Source organism: Scardinius erythrophthalmus, assembly GCF_964197995.2.
Source record: "Scardinius erythrophthalmus genome assembly, chromosome: 1".
Classification (NCBI taxonomy): Eukaryota; Metazoa; Chordata; class Actinopteri; order Cypriniformes; family Leuciscidae; genus Scardinius; species Scardinius erythrophthalmus.
In genome coordinates this window covers 23,862,982-23,883,793 of record NC_138221.1, presented here as the reverse complement: position 1 = coordinate 23,883,793, position 20,812 = coordinate 23,862,982, and the positions used below count along the sequence as shown (strand labels likewise).

At 36.4% G+C, this 20,812-nt stretch overlaps 1 protein-coding gene and 1 long non-coding RNA gene across 2 annotated transcripts; one reads left to right on the top strand and one right to left on the bottom strand.

Moving 5' to 3' along the window:
- Positions 1-254: 254 nt before the first annotated feature.
- On the top strand, positions 255-1,690 carry LOC308695338 (uncharacterized protein; the record flags this gene model as incomplete). Its single annotated transcript, XM_081373457.1, has 2 exons — positions 255-704; positions 1,682-1,690. The coding sequence occupies 2 exons, from the start codon at positions 255-257 to the stop codon at positions 1,688-1,690; spliced, it is 459 nt and encodes a 152-aa protein (XP_081229583.1).
- Positions 1,691-2,473: 783 nt separating this feature from the next.
- On the bottom strand, positions 2,474-3,361 carry LOC308691812. The gene is made up of 3 exons (XR_014030279.1): positions 3,314-3,361; positions 2,820-2,903; positions 2,474-2,723 (listed from the first exon to the last, which is right to left on the bottom strand). It is a non-coding gene; the product is annotated as an uncharacterized lncRNA (long non-coding RNA).
- Between the last annotated feature and the right edge of the window lie 17,451 nt (positions 3,362-20,812).

The following is a 20,812-nucleotide window of genomic DNA, read 5'->3' as shown; positions in this document are numbered from 1 at the left end:
ATAGCTAAATATGTATTTCAATATATATTGTAGTTGTGTTTTCCAGTAGAATATGTACTTTTTTTATGTACCAATTCTAAATTGACTCCTTTTTCCTAACATGTTTTTCAGTGCCATTAAGGTCATATAGAAAACCAAATCTGAACCTGATGTTGTGTGGAAGTGATGCGGCTCTGAATGCTGTATCAAAATGTTTCAGGGAAGAAAAAACACTTTCCTCGTCACATCAAAGAGAGTTTAGAACAGTGTGTCAGATGGAAGAGAAGCTTCATGGACGTCTAATCACTCTGGTGAAGCTTCCAGCTCTCAAATGGCTATCAGAGGATGAAGTAAGGCATCAGACTGTCCGCTGTGTGTCTCTCTGTGAGCCTGGAGTTAATTTTTTCCTCCTCATTATTCCTGTTGGTCCACTTAACAACGAAGACAAAGCTGAAATAGAGAAAATCCAGAAGATATTTGACTCCAGAGACCATTTCATGGTGCTTTTCACTACAGAGCTAGTTGTTGACGAAAGAGTGACAAAGTTTGTCAAATCCAGCCCGGAATTTCAGAGGTTAATCAGTCTCTGTGGAGGTCAGAACAGAGTGATGGGATTAAATGAACCTGCCAACTCGAGACCGATCCCAGAACTACTGGATTATATAGAGAACATGAAGACTGAACCATACTCCCTTCAGATGTATGTGAAAGCTCAAGAGAACAGAGTCAGACGTGAAACAGAAGAAAAATATAAAAAAGAACTGAAGAGAATGGAAAATAAAATCAAAGAGTTTCAGCTAATGGGTAAGTGTGTAATTTTCATACACAAAATAAGGTGTTCTTACTGTATGTGATTTTCATAATTAAAGCAGCACTAGGTAACTTTTCAACCTTCATAATATATTTCCAAGACTCTTGTGATGGTACATCGACTTACAATAGGTTGAATGACATGTCTGCCATAGCCTGACGGGGTCTGTATAGTTTTTAATCGTACTTTTAAACTTCGGGGTTCGGGTAGTAACATCCGCGCACCAAAAGAACAACAAAATTCGACTGCTTTACGGCATAGGCTACCTCACTTCCCCCAACACGTCCTCACATGCTGTTGGACTTGTAAGTATATTGCTTATATTGTATATCACTCGGACAAGCTTTCACTCGTTGGTGTGAGCTAAAAAGCACCTGGCGTTCTTGTTGATGGATTAGTAACTTAGACATCTTCGGAGGCTATAGCTCGATGTCCGACGATTTGAAACGCGTTGTGTTTATTCCCCAATCGAACTCGTGTAACTGTCTGTCACACGTTTTACCGTCCACAGCATTACTTGACAGACAAAAATAGGACAAGAATGAGGATCAAACAGAAACAACCCGCTTACTTCGAGGCGCACATACAATACAGACTGTGCCGAGTCAGTTAAACAGGGCGCGCGCAGCTCTTAAAGGGGCCACAACTTATTGCCACTCGTTACAGCTTCCATCTGACTGAACAGGGACCGGTATACAGGGGGGAGGGGATCAGGCCGTGAGTGAAGAGACTGCTCTGCGTGAGTGGTATTTACGACAGTAACGTTAAATACAAGTAGGCTAGTCCTCAGCGACTCTAGGGGTCGTTGTTTGACCAAAACGGAATTCCTACCTAGTGTGGCTTTAAGTTCAGTCATGAAGCTTTAAATTCACTGTCTTGCTGTGATCACAGTACAAGTAATTCATAAAATGCATAACCAAATGGCAAATAAAGCCAAGCGTCTTAATTTAATTAATTAGATCATGCATTCAAGCTGTTAAATGTATTCACTGTCAGTGGCAGCACTGTATACTTGTACTCAATCTTTTGATCGAGATCTACTTAAAAGTAGAATTTAGTATGTTAAGTATAATTGGCTTGTACACAGCAAATTCTGGTCTTTGGAATAAACTCCATGCGAGTTAAAATCAACTCAATTTGAGTGTACATGCGTGACCATCAAATAGACTTCAACGCAGAGTTAAAATAACTCCGCTCTTGGTGTTGAATTTTTAACACTTTTTCAGATTTAAAATATAACTCTTTCTGGAGTTAAAATACAAATCATACAGAGAGTAATTGTAACTCTAAAATTGAGTTATTTATAATATGAACTCCTTAACAGTGTCAAAAATCAACGCTTAAAAAATATTGCATTTAACACTTCTTAGAGTTAACATATATTTAACATAATATAATGTTTTATGTGAAAATGATATACTGAACGCCATACTCTCAACTCAGTGCTTTTATTTGATCAAATTCATACATTGGTTTAAAAATTCCATGTATGGACACACTTTAAAATAATATCTGTCATAAAATACTGTAAAAATCTAACAGCAAAACATTTACATTTATGCAGCTAACAGAGTGCCAACTAAAAAAAATTAAATTGTATAAAACAATGTCAACAACACATCACTTCATTATATAAAATCAAGACTGCAGGATTATAAAAAAACATGTAGTGCAGTAGGATTGTGTAACCTGAGATAGACACTTATACATCAGATGAAGTAACAATGAACAACTTCACAGTGAACTCATTTAAATGGGACTTGAACAGCTTGTCAAAAGCACCCAAGGATGTACATGACTGACAAGGCAAGAGTTTTTTGTCCAAGACAATGTAAAAGGTGAAAACCTGTGCTTTCGAAGTCCCTGAGGCAAGAAGGTATAGCTGAGGGTTTCCTTCAGTGGTCAGGATATGATCATCAAGGCTTTGGAATGACTTGAAACACAACATAAATGTCTCTTTATAAACAATTTGTTTAAAAATAGGCATTAACTACAATATTTGGAGTAGGATAGTGTTGTCTTAACAAACCTTGTGAAATTTCACCAGATTCCACCAGTTGTGGAGTGAGAAGATGCAGCAGGACAAGTAAAGAAGCCATGTCGCTGTCCCATTCTGGAGACAGAAAAAAACGTAGTTGTTTCAAAGTATGTTTAGGGCATCTCTAAGTTAGCCCTGTGAATTGTGTATCATAATATATTAAAATGATGAAATATTAGTGGGGTAGTTTTATTAGTAGTTTTTTATTGTGTGCTGGAGAGCAAACTGGATACTGTACATGCCCAAAGCCAAGGGGACTTACTCTTACTATGTTCTTACATGCATCATGATTTTTTTTTAATGTAAAATTTATGAAAAGCATTCACAAAGCATGAATTCATGAGCTTTCATAATAAATTACATTAAGAAATAACTGTGTATTAAGTGTTTTTAGCAGACTTTTTGGGAAATAATCAATAAAAACTTTTTAACCAGAAGATTGATTGGCTCAAGTAACAACATTACTATTTTGATGATGACTGTACCTGGATCATCAGTAGTGTCAGATACTTCATTCAGTGCAGCTTTCAAAAGATGTTTTAGGAGAGCAGTCTCTTTAAGGTTCCTCCTGGATGACTTTCTTTAAAACTGGTGTTCCATTTTTCCAGGAAACTTAAAGCAACCTCTGCTCCAAACATCAGTAAGAAGTCTTGCAAAATCTAATTAAAAAAGGAAAGACAACCATTCAGACATCTAATGTAATGTAATATTTTTGATACAATTTTCATAATCACTGTCATCCCTGCTGGCTTTGACGAGAGAATTTGCTTTACATTCACGTTGCACTATTATCAACATCGTGAACTGACATTAAAGAGAAAACATGTAATTTTTGTTAACTGTTATGTTAGTGTGATTGAAAATGCAAAAAAAATAAAATAAAAAAATGTTTAAGCTGAAAACTACGCACTTTTTAACTATTCACTAGTCTAAAACGTTTATCATTACAATTCAAACCCGTTGCAGGCCAAACGTTACACTTTCACGGCTCAAATATATTATTATCCAGGGTAGACACTGCAGTTAGGACGTCTGTAAAACAGGCTATATGACACACATAAAGTTCCATGGCTGTATAAAGTGTATTACCTCGTCGGCATTAACGTATGGAAGCTCAACAGAAGAAGGTTTCTTGAGTTGAGTCACCATTTGACGGCAAAAAACAAACAAACTAATTTTCAGAAACACGGTGTGAAAGACGGTTAGCCTATCTAATGTTAGTTCGTTTAATCGAGGGGAAAAAAACTCACAAAACAGGCTAACAGCCACTCAATTCAAACACCACGTTCGCCACGGTCATTGACGTTAGTACACACACATATAATGCAACAGCTACGACAAAACGTGTTTCTGTCAGAAAATATCGAACATTTTGAAAAAAAATATATATATATTGTAATAAAAACGTTTTTACATACCTCACGGCGGATCCATTAGGCCTTTAGTGCTGCACCAGGGTCGTGACTCGATCGTGTGGCGCACTTCTTAATATTTAACTCCAGATGTAGTGTTAAAACACGCTTCTGAACACCATTGAATAAACTCCAAAATACAACACAAACAGGGAGTATCCCATAACACAAACTGTAGTCAGAGTTAAAAAATAAACTCACAAATCTAACTCTTTCGCACTTTTTTGCCTAACTCTGGATTTTTCAACTCCATAAATTTGCTGTGTAGTTGTGTTTACTCTTTTGATTGAGTAGCCTATTAAGTACTTTTTTCACATAGTTTTACACAATGTCTTATGAACGTACATTGTTTGAAATGATTGATTTATAAAGAAAACTTACAAGTATACTTGCTGTATAAAACTACTAAACTTGTAGTTTACTGAGAGTATGTATATCAACGTGTACTTTCATAAACTAAAATTGCTATAAGTATTTGACTAGTTAGTATACCTATAAGTTCACTGGTGGTATAGTTGCAGTACAAACAAAAAACTTAGTTGTAAACTAGTTGTGTACTCAAAGTTTACTATTGTTACCCTTAAATTATTCTTAAAAGTAAAAAAAATACACTAATAAGTGGAACCATTTAGTCCCAAGTATACTACTGAAAAAGTACACTTACAAGTATATTTGTAAGTCTAGTACATTGATATTAGAATACTTCCTACATAAAGTATACTTGAAAATAAACTTGAACTTTATTTAAGCATCCCTAATAAAATTAACTTGAAGTAATACTTACCATACCCATTTCAGTTTTGCATGACTATTTTCCAACAACTTTATGGCTCCCTAATTTTTTAATTTATTTTACTACTGTATCATTAAATATGTCAATACCTCCTTAGAATTTTACCAGAAAATGGGATATTATGAGGAACTGTAAATTTTCTTATTTTTTGGGCTTAAAATAATGCCTCCTTAGACAGCTAATTTTGAGAACAGAAAGTGTGATTGTATGTTGAAAGAAAAGGTTATGTCTTTCTAACACTAATTAAAATGTTTGTTTCAGATCATTAATTAATCATTAAATGACCAGTTTTATCAGCTGCTTTTGTTGTCGGATAACTAAACCAACTGAAACTTCTGCAGTCCAGCATAATCCTTTTAAACTTTTGCACTTGTTTTCAGTTAGTCTGTTTTTTATTTATTTTTTCTCTCAATGTGATTTTCAGGTGCTGAAGGTGAATCAGATGATCAGGAGTGTCTGAGGATTGTTCTGATCGGGAGGACAGGAAATGGAAAGAGTGCAACAGGAAACACTATTCTGGGAAGAAATGAGTTTCACAGCCAAATGAGCACAGATTCAGTGACGACTGTTTGTGAAAAGAGAATTGGTGAAGTTGATGGTCGATCAGTAGCTGTTGTTGATACTCCAGGACTCTTTGACACGATACTGTCAAATGATCAAGTGACGGAAGAAATGGTGAAATGCATTTCACTTTCATCACCTGGACCTCATGTGTTTGTCATTGTGTTGAGTCTAGGAAGATTCACCAAGGAAGAAGCAGACACTATGGATCTGATCAAACAGATTTTTGGTCATGAAGCTGCTCAGTTCAGCATCGTTCTGTTCACTAGAGGAGACGATCTTGAGGATGTGTCAATCAAAGATTATGTGAGGCAAAGTAAGTCTGGAGAACTGAAGAAACTGATCAGAGAATGTGGAAACAGATTCCTGGATTTCAATAACAGAGAAAAACAAGACAAAACTCAAGTGATTAAACTGTTAAACATGATAGAAGAAGTGAAAAACACTAATGAGGGTCGATACTTCACTAACAGCATGTTTGAAGAGGCAGAGATGTCCATTAAAAAGAAAATGGAGGAAATACTGAGAGAGAGAGACAAAGAAATTGAGATCCAGAGACAGATATTACAAGCCAAATATGAGATGGAAATGAAAAACATGACACAGAGACTAGAAGAAGAAAAACAAAAGGCAGATGAGGAGAAAATTAAAATGCAGAATCAAATCAGAAAAGAAAAAAGAGAGAAAGAACTAACAGAGAAAAGAATGCAATATATTCAAAGAGAGAAAACAGAACGCGATACAATGAAAAGGAAATATGAAGATGAAATGAAGAAGATCAAGATGAAATATGAAGATGATGTTAGAATAAAAGCAGAAGAATTTAATGAGTTCAGAGACAGAATAGAGCTGCGGGTTTGGGATTTCAAGAATAGGCTGGACGAGCAACATGATCAACATTATCTACTGAAAGAATGGTACGAAGACTTGAACGAGGACAAAAAGCAGAACAAGAAGAAGAATAAAAAATCAAAGGGATGTGTCATTTCTTGATTGATTTTAATGCTTAAATATATCTCTCAAATACTGTAATTATTTGCAGTGCTTCATATTTTGTCAAGCAACGTTTTTCTACATGCTTTTGATTGTAATAATTTGTTTACTGCAATGCCGTTTGGTTTAAAAAAAATAATATGTTTTTAATTATTGATAAAAGGAGGAATTTTGAGTGACACTTTTTAATGAGCACATTTGCAGAATTTGTAGTAGACTGTAGATTTGTAGTACACCTCAGTAGAGTGTGAAAACCATTGGCACTAATGTTCTCTATGATTGACTTGGGCTCACAAATGATTTGATAAATGAAGCCCTGGACTGCTTTGCTTTTATGGTGGATCTTCAGCTCCTGGTCATGTTCCATTTTCTCTAAAATAACATTCTGTTAAACATCTACTCTTCAGATTAAGAAAAAGTATTATGACTTTGTAATCATAGAGACTATACTCTTAAGGAAGTTCTCTTGTATGTTAGTTCACATTGATATTTAGTCATCTGTCCATATAACAGCCTACTACTGAATGTAATCATTATTAAATCAAACATCTTGCAAGAAAATGTCAACATATAATATGTATATTTGAAAGAATATATGCAAGTTAACATGCACAAATAAACACCGAAATTAATAGCACTCAAATACATTCTAAGGTATGTCAATGTTTCTTTTCAAAATACCAATATAACTTTATTTTGTAAAATAGATATTTACTTCCATTTACTGCAGCGGTTATGCATCTCCAGCCCATGATCTCCACAGAGGTGTTTTAAGAGAGTGTATAATGTCTCTTCTCAGTGGGTGTTAAGCGCGGTACAGACTGCACGATTTTAGCAATCCTATAAGATCCTTATATCACACTGTGCGACATGGATCTATTAAACTTGGGTACGACATGTATGTAGACTGTACGATGATGACACCAATTGAATCGTAAGCTATGATGCATGTTTCTATAGAATAATAAAATGTCATCAGCAAGTGCTAGTGGTAAACAAAAAGATAATGATGAATCACACTTTTGAAAGTTGTAGTTTTTATGTGTGCTGAAAAAAAAGAGGAAGCAGCGAAAGAGGAAGGGAAAAGAGCTTGAAGTAATCAGTTTTACGTTTTAGTGCCATATAGCGTTGATTTCATGTTGCATTTTTATTGGCTGTTCAGTAGACGTAGGTCGTAGCAGCAAACACATGTGAGATGATCATGTTAAAATTCTGACACTGTCAGAAAATTATTGTAGGTTATCTTTGGTCGCAAGACCGTGACAATGGCCGTCTCTGAATCTCTCTCACTGTACAACGTAGGACCAGCATTTAAAGAGCCATGACCACAGAAACCACCACGATTGTTTCACGATGGAAATCTTTTGTCTGGGACAGCTGAAAATCGTGCAGCTTGTCAAATTTGCCCCTTTTTGGGTGTGAGCAAAAACATGCCGTTTTTGTGTGTCCCTTTAAATGCAAATGAGCAGCTGCTTCGCCTCTGTTCAGAAGAGGCAGATCCTTTACACGAGCTTCAGATACTCAGCAATAACAAAACGCATGTCTCACTCATCCAAAATCTCAGAAATAACAAATAGCGAGTGCAGCCTTACGGAGATACTCAGGAAAAGTTTGACTTTTAGACACACCTGGACATTTCAGACTTGTGAATACATTTATGTAGTTGTTGTGGAGTTACATTGTTTCAGCTCATTGACTTGCATGTACGGTCCTGTTTAAACTTTCACACAAGTTGGCACAGTTCCCTGAGGTCTTTATAAGACAGCTGTGTTTTTTTTGTGTGTTTTTTTTTTTTTTTTTGTGCTCGTCTGTGCAGCAAAGTCAGATCTGTTTGCATGCTTTGCTCGAACTTTTGCCATTGCATTAGAACTGGTTACATTGTTGTCGCTTTGGAAAAGCAAATGGCGGCGCCGTGGGTGGAAACGTGGAGATTAAAGGGACAATGTGTAGCTTTTTAGGTATTTTATTATCTAAAAGCAATATTTTTATTCATAAATATGTCCTCAATGGTGTACAAATACCTATGCCAATGATCTGACTTATCCTCGTAAACGAAGAATTCGAATTATTAACTTTATATACATGGGACGGGTAGGTCCACGGAGGCTTCCATGTAGTTCCGCCATCTTGAAAAACTATAATAGCAGAGAGGGACAAAAAGTACTAGGCCAACGCGTTTCCACAACGCGCTTTCGTTCAGAGCCAGCGTCACATGACTGAAACCAGCAGAAGCGGAGGAGCAGAGCAGAGCAGAGAGAGGCACTGTCACACAAAAAACAAGGGTTAATGTTGGGATAGCTAATGCAGGAGAAAGCTTTCAAAAGAGACGCTGAAGTTGCCTGCTTTCTTCTCGACAGGTAAGTCAATGTTACGGTCTTAATTACAAGCTTTTCATTGTGTATATGAGTCCACACTCAAGAGTGTAAAGTGTTAAAATATGAGTGTTAAATTAACACTCAAGAGTGTTAAAGTTAATGAGATAATTAAGTGATTAATTTAGTGATGATTGAGCATTATTGAAGACACCAGATGTTAACAAGCAGAATCACTGAAGGAGAAAATCACAAATTGTAAGTTACCATTATGGAGATCAATGTTTGCTTTAAATGGTAAAATGGTAAATGGACTGCATTTATATAGCGCTTTCACAGACCTATGGCCACCAAAGCGCTGTACATAGCCTCACATTCACCCATTCACTCACTCATTCACACACCGACGGCGGTGTCAGCCATGCAAGGCGCCATCCAGCTCGTCGGGAGCAGCTGGGGTTTGGTGTCGTGCTCATGGACACTTCGACACTTGGTCAGGTGGAACCGGGGATTGAACCACCAACCTTTCGGTTTGTAGACAATCTACATGAACCACTAAGCCACTGCCGCCCCATTAGTTGGACTCTTTACCCTTATACATTCACTTTAAATGTTGTTTGTCTGCCGTTATTGATTTATAATAAAGAAAAGTGTGATCTGATAGTGTTGGTTATGTTTTGATATAATCATGCTGTGATCTGAAAATTAAACTTATTGAGATAGTTTGTTATTTAGAAACACATACATCAATAATCAGCCTGTGAATCTCAACAATGGTGACAATAATAAAGCATGATGCAGTGGCTGCCACCAATCACAACTCATTAATGGCTCCCATCATGCATTGCGGTATGAATAAATTATGATCTGAATTGTCTATGAAATTTACTTTTCCTAATTGAATATTCTGCTCGTCACCATTGTTGAGATGCATAGACTGAATCTTGACGTCTGTGTGTGCCTAAAATAACGTGTTTTTGTTTTTTCTTTTCTTCAAAACAACTTTTAAGAAATCCTTTATATTATATCTAAAATTCTGGATATTTATGCAGAATCACAGTTAGGCTGTAAACAACAACATAAATCAAAAACATAATGTTCAAATGATGATTGTCATAACATAACCAACACCATCAGATCACTTTTTTCTTTGTTCATCTGGCAGTAAGTCAGATACATCAGCCAAACAAAATCTAAAGTTAATAATATAAGGGTCAAGAGCCCAACTAAAGCCTGGTTCACACAGCAGGATAATTAGGCCGATTTTAGCCCCGATTCACCCCTTCCGACAATCTTAAGGATGCTCCGATTATCGTAAAATAATCTGATCAGATATTCCTGCCATGTGTGGTGTGTTAAAGGAATAGTTCACTTTAAAATGAAAATTCTGTCATCATAAGCCGCTTTCCGACCGGAGGAAACTTTTCACAGTTCCTAGAACTATTGGCTAAAGTACCCGGATGTCGGCGTGTTCGCACCGCAGGAACTAGGAACGATTTTAGTTCTAGGAACTCCATTTGTAGGAACTAATTTAGGTCCTACTTTGGAGTAGGGTCTAAACCAGCACTATAGGAACTACCCGTGACGTTAGTGTACGCTGATTGACCGAACGCACGCGGAACACCAGCACCCGCCATTTTTAAAACAGCTAGAATGTAAACACACAGATTATAGCCTATATATTTACTCCAGAAACTAACTATACAAACATGGAAAACAGTGATAGATGGGTCTCTAAACATTTATGCTGAAGAGAAAATCCAACGCAACTTTGAGGGGACCAAGCCAAACATTATTATGTATTTCTGCCCAGCTAGCAACACTGGACATCAACCACACGGCATAGGCTAATAACTTTTTTTCATATACTGTCTACTTTCTATAACAGTTCTATCTAATAACGTGTTAGACAGATCGCTAACTAATAAACACAGAGAATGCGAGCATTGTTTGCTCTGGCGTTCTCAGCGCCGCCAAAATAAAGGTCCGTCGTGCCGTCAAAATAAAAGTCACTATGCTTGCATCACTCCCTTACCCCTCCTACCAGTTCCTATGGCCACTTGGCCAGTGCGAACGCAAACAGCAAAACCGAGTTTGGGGGAGAGTAGTTCTTAGAACTGTTTAGAAGTGGACAGTTCCTAGAACTAAGTTCCTGTAACTACTTGGTCGGAAAGCGGCTATATACTCACCCTCATGTTGTTTCAAACCTGTATGAATTTCTTTCTTCTGCTGAACAGAAAGGAAGATATCTAGAAGAATGTCAGTAACTAGACAGTTTCTGGGTCCCATTGACTTCCATAGTATATTTTTTTCCTACTATGAAAGTCAATGGGAACATTGGGATAGATGGTTGCCATTGAAGACCATTCTGTGTATAAAAAAAATCCTGGAATGTTTTCCTCAAAAACCTACATTTCTTTTCGACTGAAGAAAGAAAGACATGGATATCTTGGATGACATCGGGGTGAGTAAATTATCAGCATTCATTTTTTTGAAAGTGAACTAATCCTTTAATTGAGAGGGAAATGCAAAAAGAATACAGAATGGCGCAGCATAAAACAACCTCTGTCCAACTCTGTGTGACTGCTGTGCTCCAGGGGAAACCCCAAACATGGGTCTTAAAGGGTGAAATAACAGTACCTTTACCCTCCGGTGGCTTCTCGCAACCCAGAAAGAGCCTTGGGTACGGGTTATCCTGTGTCAGCTTCTTGTCAACGAAGTGAAACGAGCACACAAACAGGTATTTTGGGGGTGTTTTTAAATTTAAGTTCTTCAGCCATATTCTTTTTGATTCATCGTCTTTTGGGGGATGATGGAAACTGTACAATCGTTGACAGGAACACTCTGATTTAGTTTTAGGCTTATGTTCAAAACACTTAAGTCACTGAATTATTCCGGTTTACTTTATATGTACAGCCGCGAACAGCACATGGTGTCCCTGCATGTATTGCAGATTGACAAAAATATGAGTTAATTGTTATTAAAAAATTATTATTGCTTTGCATTAACCGGCTTGATTTATGCTGCTGCTGTTGTTGTCACTGTTATCTAGCTGTCATATGGCTCTGAGTTCATATTTTTATTGAATTACAATATTTGATCCTCACCATGTTTGAGATTTGTGTGTTGAGTTTTATGTGCTTATTGCAACTTATTTGCTCAGGTGAAAAGGGTACGTCTATCTCAGATTTAACATTTGGTCTGTACGTCCAGCATCAGATTCAGGTAATAACATTAATCTCATTTATGGTAGAGAAAGCTGCTTATTTGAACAAAAGTAACCGTGAAGAATTTAATATAAACACAGCTTTTGTGTCTTTATCAACTTTTCCATATAGCTACTACTGGCCCTGATAAACATCACATATACTTACCGCTTGCTCCATTTCTGTAAATCTGAATGAATGACTCTACCCGTTGCTCTAGTCTTCATCAACAGCCCTGCTGGTGAGATCGACTAACAGCAGATGGAGATTATGAATCGATAATCTATTGATATTCCTGCAGTTCTCGGATGTGAAATGTTGTATTTTCTACTGAATTTGAACCACTGAATTTGTGGAAGCTAAATAAAATGGACCGAAATTTGCCGGTTGAATATTATAGAATGCATTTTTAAACAGAATTAATATTTTGGAAGTGAAATCTGAAAGGTGAGTATGGATCATTTTTAATAATGAACATGTGCTTGAAATGTTTTGAATTAAATTATTCGCAGCTTAAATATACAACCATGTTGAATTTCAGCCCATAAAAATGCAAGCCCTAAAAATACAATGCATAAAAATGCAAGCACAGTTAATACAACGTCCAGTTCAACAAGCTTTTTTTTCCCAAAAACATTTGGCATTATTTTACTTCCATACCCGGTGTTCCTCATTCCCCAAACAGTCCCCTTAATTAGCTATCAGGACTAGATCCGAAAGCACAACACACATTACACAAAGTTCATTCATTATATTAGAACTTTGCAAAAGGTGAGCAAAAAAGATGAGTATCCTGGAAAATACTGGCAGTCGAAAATAAAACAGTAAAGGTTGTCAAATATTGCTGTATTGCCTTGTCATGTTCAGTTGCTTAAATCTTACCTCGCATTCTTTGAGCGTTAAAAAGTGCCATGCTGAAACTTCTGTGAACAATCAACACGCCTTATTTGATATGTTTGGATGTCTCAAACATTTTTACATTGACGAGCACTAACAACAACCATTTGTCTCTGCCGACAAGTTTAATTAACCCATTCTTAATTAATTTACATAGACAGGGCCACATTGTCCAGCTGTCCACCAGGAAAAACTGCTCCAGATCCCCAGTCCGCATGATAACAGGTGGTGCAGACTCATTTCTGTCCCACTGGCTCTCAGTGAGAGCGCATTGCATTTTCATTTTTCACAACAGATTTACATGTGTAACCGACGTAGGCCAGTAAGATCTGTGCGTGTAAACCTCACTCCCCTGGCCTCAAGAGGTGCGCTAGCGACCACTGTTAATATCTGCGGTAATGGCTCCCCGCCCATGTCTAAGACCCTGGTTTGAATCCCGCTCGGAGTGGGTTGTGACCCAGACGGGTTTACACGCACAGCTCTTACTGGCCTACGTCAAACTCCCCCCCTTACACCTCACTCCTCTCTCCAAGGGCCTCAAGAGGTGCAATAGTGACTAGCGTTAAAGGTCGGGTCTTTAGCATTCTTGTTAGCGCGCTGCCTCCTGCACCGGAGACCCCGGTTCAAATCCCACTCGGAGTGGGTCGAGAAGCACAGGTTACACATGCTTTTCTAAAATACTGCTATTTATATACGTGTACATGCAATATGAAAATGCCATTATGTAACGGTGTACAGACATCAAGCTGCAAACATCAAGCTGTAGAAAAGAGATTAATTTTATTTTTCAGGGAGATAATTTCAATCAAATACTATCCAATTAATCCAATGATAGGATAAAAGCTTCAGGTAAGTAACTAAAAAAAAACATTAATATTGTTAGTTGACACTCATCTTTAGGCTTTGAAAATCACAGAATGGCACAGCTGGTTTTATTCTTCTGTTTTTCAACTTCTTTTAGTAGCTCTTTTATTTCTTCTCCTTTCTGGTCCTGCAGATGTTGATAGAGTTTTTCCAGTAGTTCATGTTGTTTCTGACGTTCTTCCAGCATCAGTTTGAGCTCCTGAACGTGCTGCTCATTTCTCTCTCTGAAATCATTCAGTTCTTCTGCTTTTTTTCTGGCTTCATCTTCATGTTTCTTCTTTATGACTTTTATTTTCTCTTCATATCCCTTTTTCATTTCATTTCTCTCTTTCTCTTCTTTTTCTTTTCTCTCCTTATCCTCTTTTTCTCTTCTCTTTTTCTCTTCATCTTGCTCTTGTTTAAGATCTTCAACCATTTTCTTCCATCTCTTTCTCTCTTCTTCTCGTCTTTCATCATCCTCTCGTTTTATTCTCTCCCACTCCTCTTTTCTCTCTCGCTCCAGCCTTTCATAATGTCTTTCCATTTCAGTTTTCTTTTCTTCATATTCTCTCTCTTTGTCTTCTCTTTCTCTTCTCTGTTTCTGTCTCTCGTCCTCTATCTTCTGTCTTTCTTCTTCTCTCTCTCTTTCAAATCTCTTTCTCATTTTCTCCAGTTCTTCTTGTTTTTCTCTCAGTTGTTCGTCATGTTTCTCCTTTCTCTTTCTTTCATTTATCTCTCGTTCTCTCATCTGTCGTTTCTTTTCATCCTCCCATTCTCTCTGCTGTCGTTTAATTTCCTCTTGAATCTCTTTTCTGTCATTTTCAGCCTCTTTTAATTTTCTTTTCCATCTCTGTCTCTCTTCCTCTTCTTGTTCAATCCTCATTTGCTCCTCAGATTGTCTCTTCTTAATTTCCTCTTTTTGTTTCTTTCGTAACTCCATTATAATACATTCTTGTTCATTTTTCATCTTTTCTTGATCTTGTCTGTATTTCTCTTCTCTCTTTCTATCTTCTTCTTCTCTTACTTTTTTCTGTTTTTCATACTGTGATCTCTGATATTTAATCTCTCTCTTCATTTTTTCTATTTTTCGATGATATTCAGTTTTTTGCTGCTCTTCCTCTTCTGAACGTTTCTGGTTTTCAGTCTCTCGTTTCTTCTGTTCCGTTTTCTCTTTTACTTCAAACTCTTTTCTGAGTTTTTCCTCTTTTTTTCTGAATTGATTCTCCATTTTCATTCTCTCTTCATCTGCTCTTTGTTTCTCTTCCTCAAGTCTCTTCATCATATTTTCCTTTTCCATCTCATATTTAGCTTTTAATTTTTCATTCTGAGCCTGAATCTCTCTTTCTCTCTCTTTCATTATTTGCTCCATTCTCTTTTTAATGGACATCTCTGCCTCTTCAAACATGCTGTTAGTGAAGTACCGACCATCATTAGTATTCTTCACTTCTTCTATCATGTTTAACAGTTTAATCACTTGAGTTTTGTCTTGTTTTTCTTTGTTGTTGAAAACCAAGAATCTGTTTCCACAATCCCTGATCAGTTTCTTCAGTTCAGCACAGTTATATTTGCACACATAATCTTCGATGGACTCATTCTCAAGTTCATCTCCTCTAGTGAACAGAACGATGCTGAACTGAGCAGCTTTATGACCAAAGATCTTCTTTATTAGATCCATAGTGTCCATTGCCTCCTTGGTGAATCTTCCTAAACTCAACACAATGACAAACACATGAGGTCCAGGTGACGACAGTGAAATACATTTCACTATTTCTTCCACCACTTGATCAGTTTGCAGCGTCGTGTCAAAGAGTCCTGGAGTATCAACAACAGCTACTGATCGACCATCAACTTCACCAACTCCCTTCTCACAAACTGTAGTCACTGAATCTGGTCTTATTTGGCTGTGGAACTCATTTCTTCCCAGAATAGTGTTTCCTGTTGCACTCTTTCCACTTCCTGTCTTCCCGATCAGCACAATCCTCAGACACTCCTGATCATCTGATTTACTTTCAGCACCTGAAAAATAATGTTGGTAGAATTAATTTATTACTATCAGGCAGATTTAGGTTTGGTGTTTTTCAATCAAATAAAACTGAACACAAAGCATAGAACAATGTCACAGACTAAATAAAAGTTAGGACATATTAACGTTTCCATCACCAAAACTGAAAAAAAAAATTTTGTTTGCTGGGGACTGTTGCAAAAAAAAAAATTATCTGGCCGTTCAAAAGCCAAAATTCCATAATGAATGTGATATTCCTGAAACATTCTTTCAACTTAATGTTTACTAACTAATGTCCATTGTCACGCACAAATGTTTCATGAACATCATATTAACCTTTAAATGACGTTCTAATAAAATTAAGAAAGCTGGACAATTTTATGTTCTAGGAATGTTACAAATCAACATTTTTAATGTTGAGTTGTTAGATTTGCATGACAAGCCACTCGCCCAGACATAAGGGTATATAATGTTGCCAGCAACTCCTTATATTTAATTGACTGATGAACATTATCATTACATTTGACTAATTCTGCTTTAAACATTTGTGATATTACTGATAACCACCAAAATAATGCCAGTAGTAAAAAAAAAAATAATAATTCTACAAGCTGAAGCACATGTTAATATAAAGAATGTGTGTCATACACACAAATACATAACACCATGATGGTGACACACACAACTCTTAAAATATAGGTAACATTTATTTTTAGACATTTTACTAACTATAAGTAACTTTGCAGCTACATGTCAACTAACTGTCATTAGAGTAGACTGTTAGGGTTCGGGTTCAGGTAATAAGTTGACATGTAGTTGCAAAGTTATTTATAGTCAATAGAATGTCTGTTGGGGGACCATCAATAGTGTTGGTAGATAAGCAGACAGTCTACTAATACTCTACTAATACTCTAATGACAGTTAGCTGACATGTAGTTACAAAGGTACTTATTGTTAGTAGAATGTCTAAAGTGGACCATTTAGTTGGACAGTTTGGGTCTTGGCTTTTATGTGAGTGTGTGATCTTTGAAACAGTGTGTACTACTTAAACACATAATTTATTGCAAAGAAAGCCAGAAACAAAGATAATCAGTTGAAATATTTTTCAGCATCATAATTCACTAATTTTACCACTGACCAAAAGGTAATTTCTTGTTAAAAAGTTATATTTACAAACAATACTTTCTTGCCACAGATCAGACATTCTGAATTTTTTAAAATACATTAATGGAAAATCATTTTTAGATACACATCCAGACAACATGAGTCAGCATATGAATCTCAACAATCGTGACATGCTTCATGCCACCATTGCTGAGATTCGAATGCTGATTCTTGATGTCTTTGTGTCTAAAAAAGAACATTCCCATTATGTATTTAAAAATCAAAATTCTGAACACTGATCTGTTGCAAGAAAGCAATATTTTTAAATTATTACATTTTAAAGATTATTTTTGATTCTGGCTTTCTTAGCAACAAATTATGTTCGGTAAACACTACTGCAAAGACCAAAAACTCACATAAAAGCCAAGAGTCAAACTGTCCAACTAAAGCAAACACTGATCACAACAATGGTGACTAAACATTTTAAAACATCAACTACTACACCTCTGTTAATTCTCAAAAAAAAAAAAAACTTGATGCAGGACGCAGGGGCAAACTGAATTACTGAACATCTGAATGAGGCAGCGAGACGGGCTGGTAAGGGCTACCGAGGACAATTGGGCAAGCGGCACTAGTGGAACTATTTCTGAATCAATCCCAGCTCAGAACTACCCTTGGACAATCCAAGAGGTTGATTATTGACTATTTCTTTAATGCCCTTTCTCATTATATAAAGAAAATTATCATGCAAATGCACAATACAAAAATCCACTCACCTTCTGACTGAATCGTCTGCTGCAAGTCATTAATCTTACTTTCCATTTCACTCAGTTTTTCTTGCAGTTCACGTCTGACTCTGTTCTCTTGAGCTTTCACATACATCTGAAGTGAATATGGTTCAGTCTTCATGTTATCTATATAATACAGTAGTTCTGGGATTTGTCTTGAGTTTTCCAGCTCCTTTAACCCCATCACTCTGAACTGACCTCCACAGAGACTGATTAACCTCTGAGAATCTGGGCTGTCATTTATAAAGTCTATCACTGCTGCTTTAACACTGAGATCTGAGGTGAAGAGCAGAATGAAATACTCAGAAGAGTCAAATATTCTTTTAATCTTTTATATTTCTGCTTTGTCTTCATCAGTCAGTGGACCAACAGGAACAATTAGGAGGAAAACATGAACTCAAGGATTACAGAGAGACACACAGTTAAGAGTTGCACTCTTCAAGTCCTCCTCTGAGAGTCGATTGAGAGCTGGAAGCTCCACCAGACTGATCAGACGTCCATGAATCTTCTCTTCTTTCTTCACACACTCTTCACTGCTTGCTATTCGACATGAAGGTTTTATCTTTTTCCCTCGTAAAAGTTGACACGGCGACCTTAAGTGATCCATTGCTTCCACACAGCACCAGGTTCAGCTTCTGTTTTCCAGAGAAATTAGCTGACACAAAAAAAAAAAAAAAAAAAAACATATACAGTCACACTTTCACAGAAAACTTTTTTAACTCCAATCAGTTTAAAACAACATTATTTCTATTATTGCTAAGACTTAATTAATTACTTACTATTGGGACGATTCCATTTTGGGCTATGCTTTCTTGTATCATCTTTAAAAGAAAAAAATGCATAAATAAAAAACAATGTACAAATAATATATTTACAATACATACTGCTATTCCTAAATCACAAGTATAAAGTCGGGAAGGCTGGGGTCCTTGTTCCGTTTTCTTCTAATTTAGTTTTCTGTTCCTCTTTCAAAGTGTCCAAAATGTTAACAACCCAGATAGCAACATTGTTTCGGCCTGGATCCAGCCCACATCTGGCACTTGTGGAATACGGATCTGGCCCACATGCAGCGTGGAATGACAGCCCTTGAGTGGCCCACTACTGTTTGCCAGATCTGGGCCAAAAGCAGGCCATAGCAATGCCACATGTCAGCCAAGAGCAAAGTAATAAACCAGAACTGGACCTTATCTGAGCCACAAAGTCTGTGTATATTAAATATGGAGTCATTTCAGCCTTAATAAGCCTGTTAACAAGCAGAATCACTGAAGGAAAGAAGAGAACAGAAAAAGGGACGAGCAGAAACACAAGAACTACAACTGACTTCAGACACAGCCTTAGATGAAATCCACTGAAGAGAAAAGAAGACATTAAATCTGTGAAGATCTCAGCAGAGGAGGATTAAACAACTCCACAAACAGCATTACCAGCTTCACTTATTATAACCATCTGATCATTTAATTTCCTATTCGGAATGGAATAACGATAAATTAAAAGATGGATCGTTTATTTGTTTTTTCGTTTAGTTTAATAAACGGAAAATGAGATATCGGCTCGATGTCTCATTTTTCATTTGTGGTTTACAAATCGGTTTATGGCTTTGATATTTCGTTCGCACATCTGGGCGGCGCTGAAACGCCCCTTTCATCTGATTGGTCAAACCGCTTCGTCTTCAATACAGCCAGCATAAGAGTCCAGAGGTCAGAAAGTAGAAGTCCTGCCATATGTTTATTCCACCCATGAACTCAGTCAGCTGATTTCACTAATTAGTTCTCTCTCCTGTCTGAATTAGCAAATCCAGGAGATTGGAAGAAAATACTGAGCAGGGCTTTTACTTTCTGAACCTGGACTTCACACCTCTGAAGAGAACAGAAAAAGAGACGAGTAGAAACACAAGAACTACAACTGACTTCAGCCACAGCCTTAGATGAAATCCACTGAAGAGAAAAGAAGACATTCAATCTGTGAAGATCTCAGCAGAGGAGGATTAAACAACTCCACAAACAGCATTACCAGCTTCACTTATTACACTGTAAAACTCAACAATTTAAGCTAACTTATTTCATTTGAGGAAACCGATTGCCTTAATTCAATTAAGTTTATTAACTCAAACAATTTAAGCATAAAAGAATATTTGTTTTGTGTCCAAGTAACTCAACTTATTGTTAAGATAACTTGGGTAAATAAAGTTAATAGTACTAAGTCCATTCAATTAATATAACTCAAATCTATGAAGTACACTTTAAACCTGAATAAGTTGGCAGAACAATCAATTGCCAGTCAAAGCTCTTGAAAGAACAATCAAAGTTCTTAAACTCATAGTACATTAATTCATATTTTTCATTTACTCTCAATGTGAACAATTTTATTAGTGTAAACTTATTTTTTAAAGGTAATCTGTTAACATACTTATTTGCTAACATATTAGCAATAATAGGTTAAACAGAAGCAGTTGTAGTATGAGCACAACTATATGAATAGTTTTTTTGCTCTCAAATCAAGCTGCATGCACCACTTGTCACCATGATGGTAACTATTCCACGCTGTAAAAAAATCGTAAAAAAAGTGTCAAATGACTGGCAGCTATGGCTGCCAAACAAAAACCATAAAATTTAAGTAAAATATTCTAATTTAAATAAACTGAAAAATACTGTTATTTCACAGGTATTTCCTGCATTATTATGATCAAATACCTTCATTGTAAAAAAAAACATTAAAAAAGGGTAAAATGACTGGCAGCTGCCAAACAAAAACCATAACATTAAAGTAAAATATCCTAATTTAAATAAAGTGTAAAAAACTTTAAAATAAATTTGATGTCACCATGATTGAGATCAGTGTCTGCTTTAGTTGGGCTCATGACCCTTGATTTTTTAATTGTATTTTTCTCTGGCTGCTTCAACTGTGTCTTTGATACACATTTATTATAGCAATAAATGCAAGAGAAAATGTCAGTTGATATTGATTAATTAATGATAATGTTATAGTCATCATATGGTGATCTGGTTTACTGATTTATCAGTCAAACATAAATTTATTAGATTAGATTAGATTACGTAATATGTAGATGGATGTT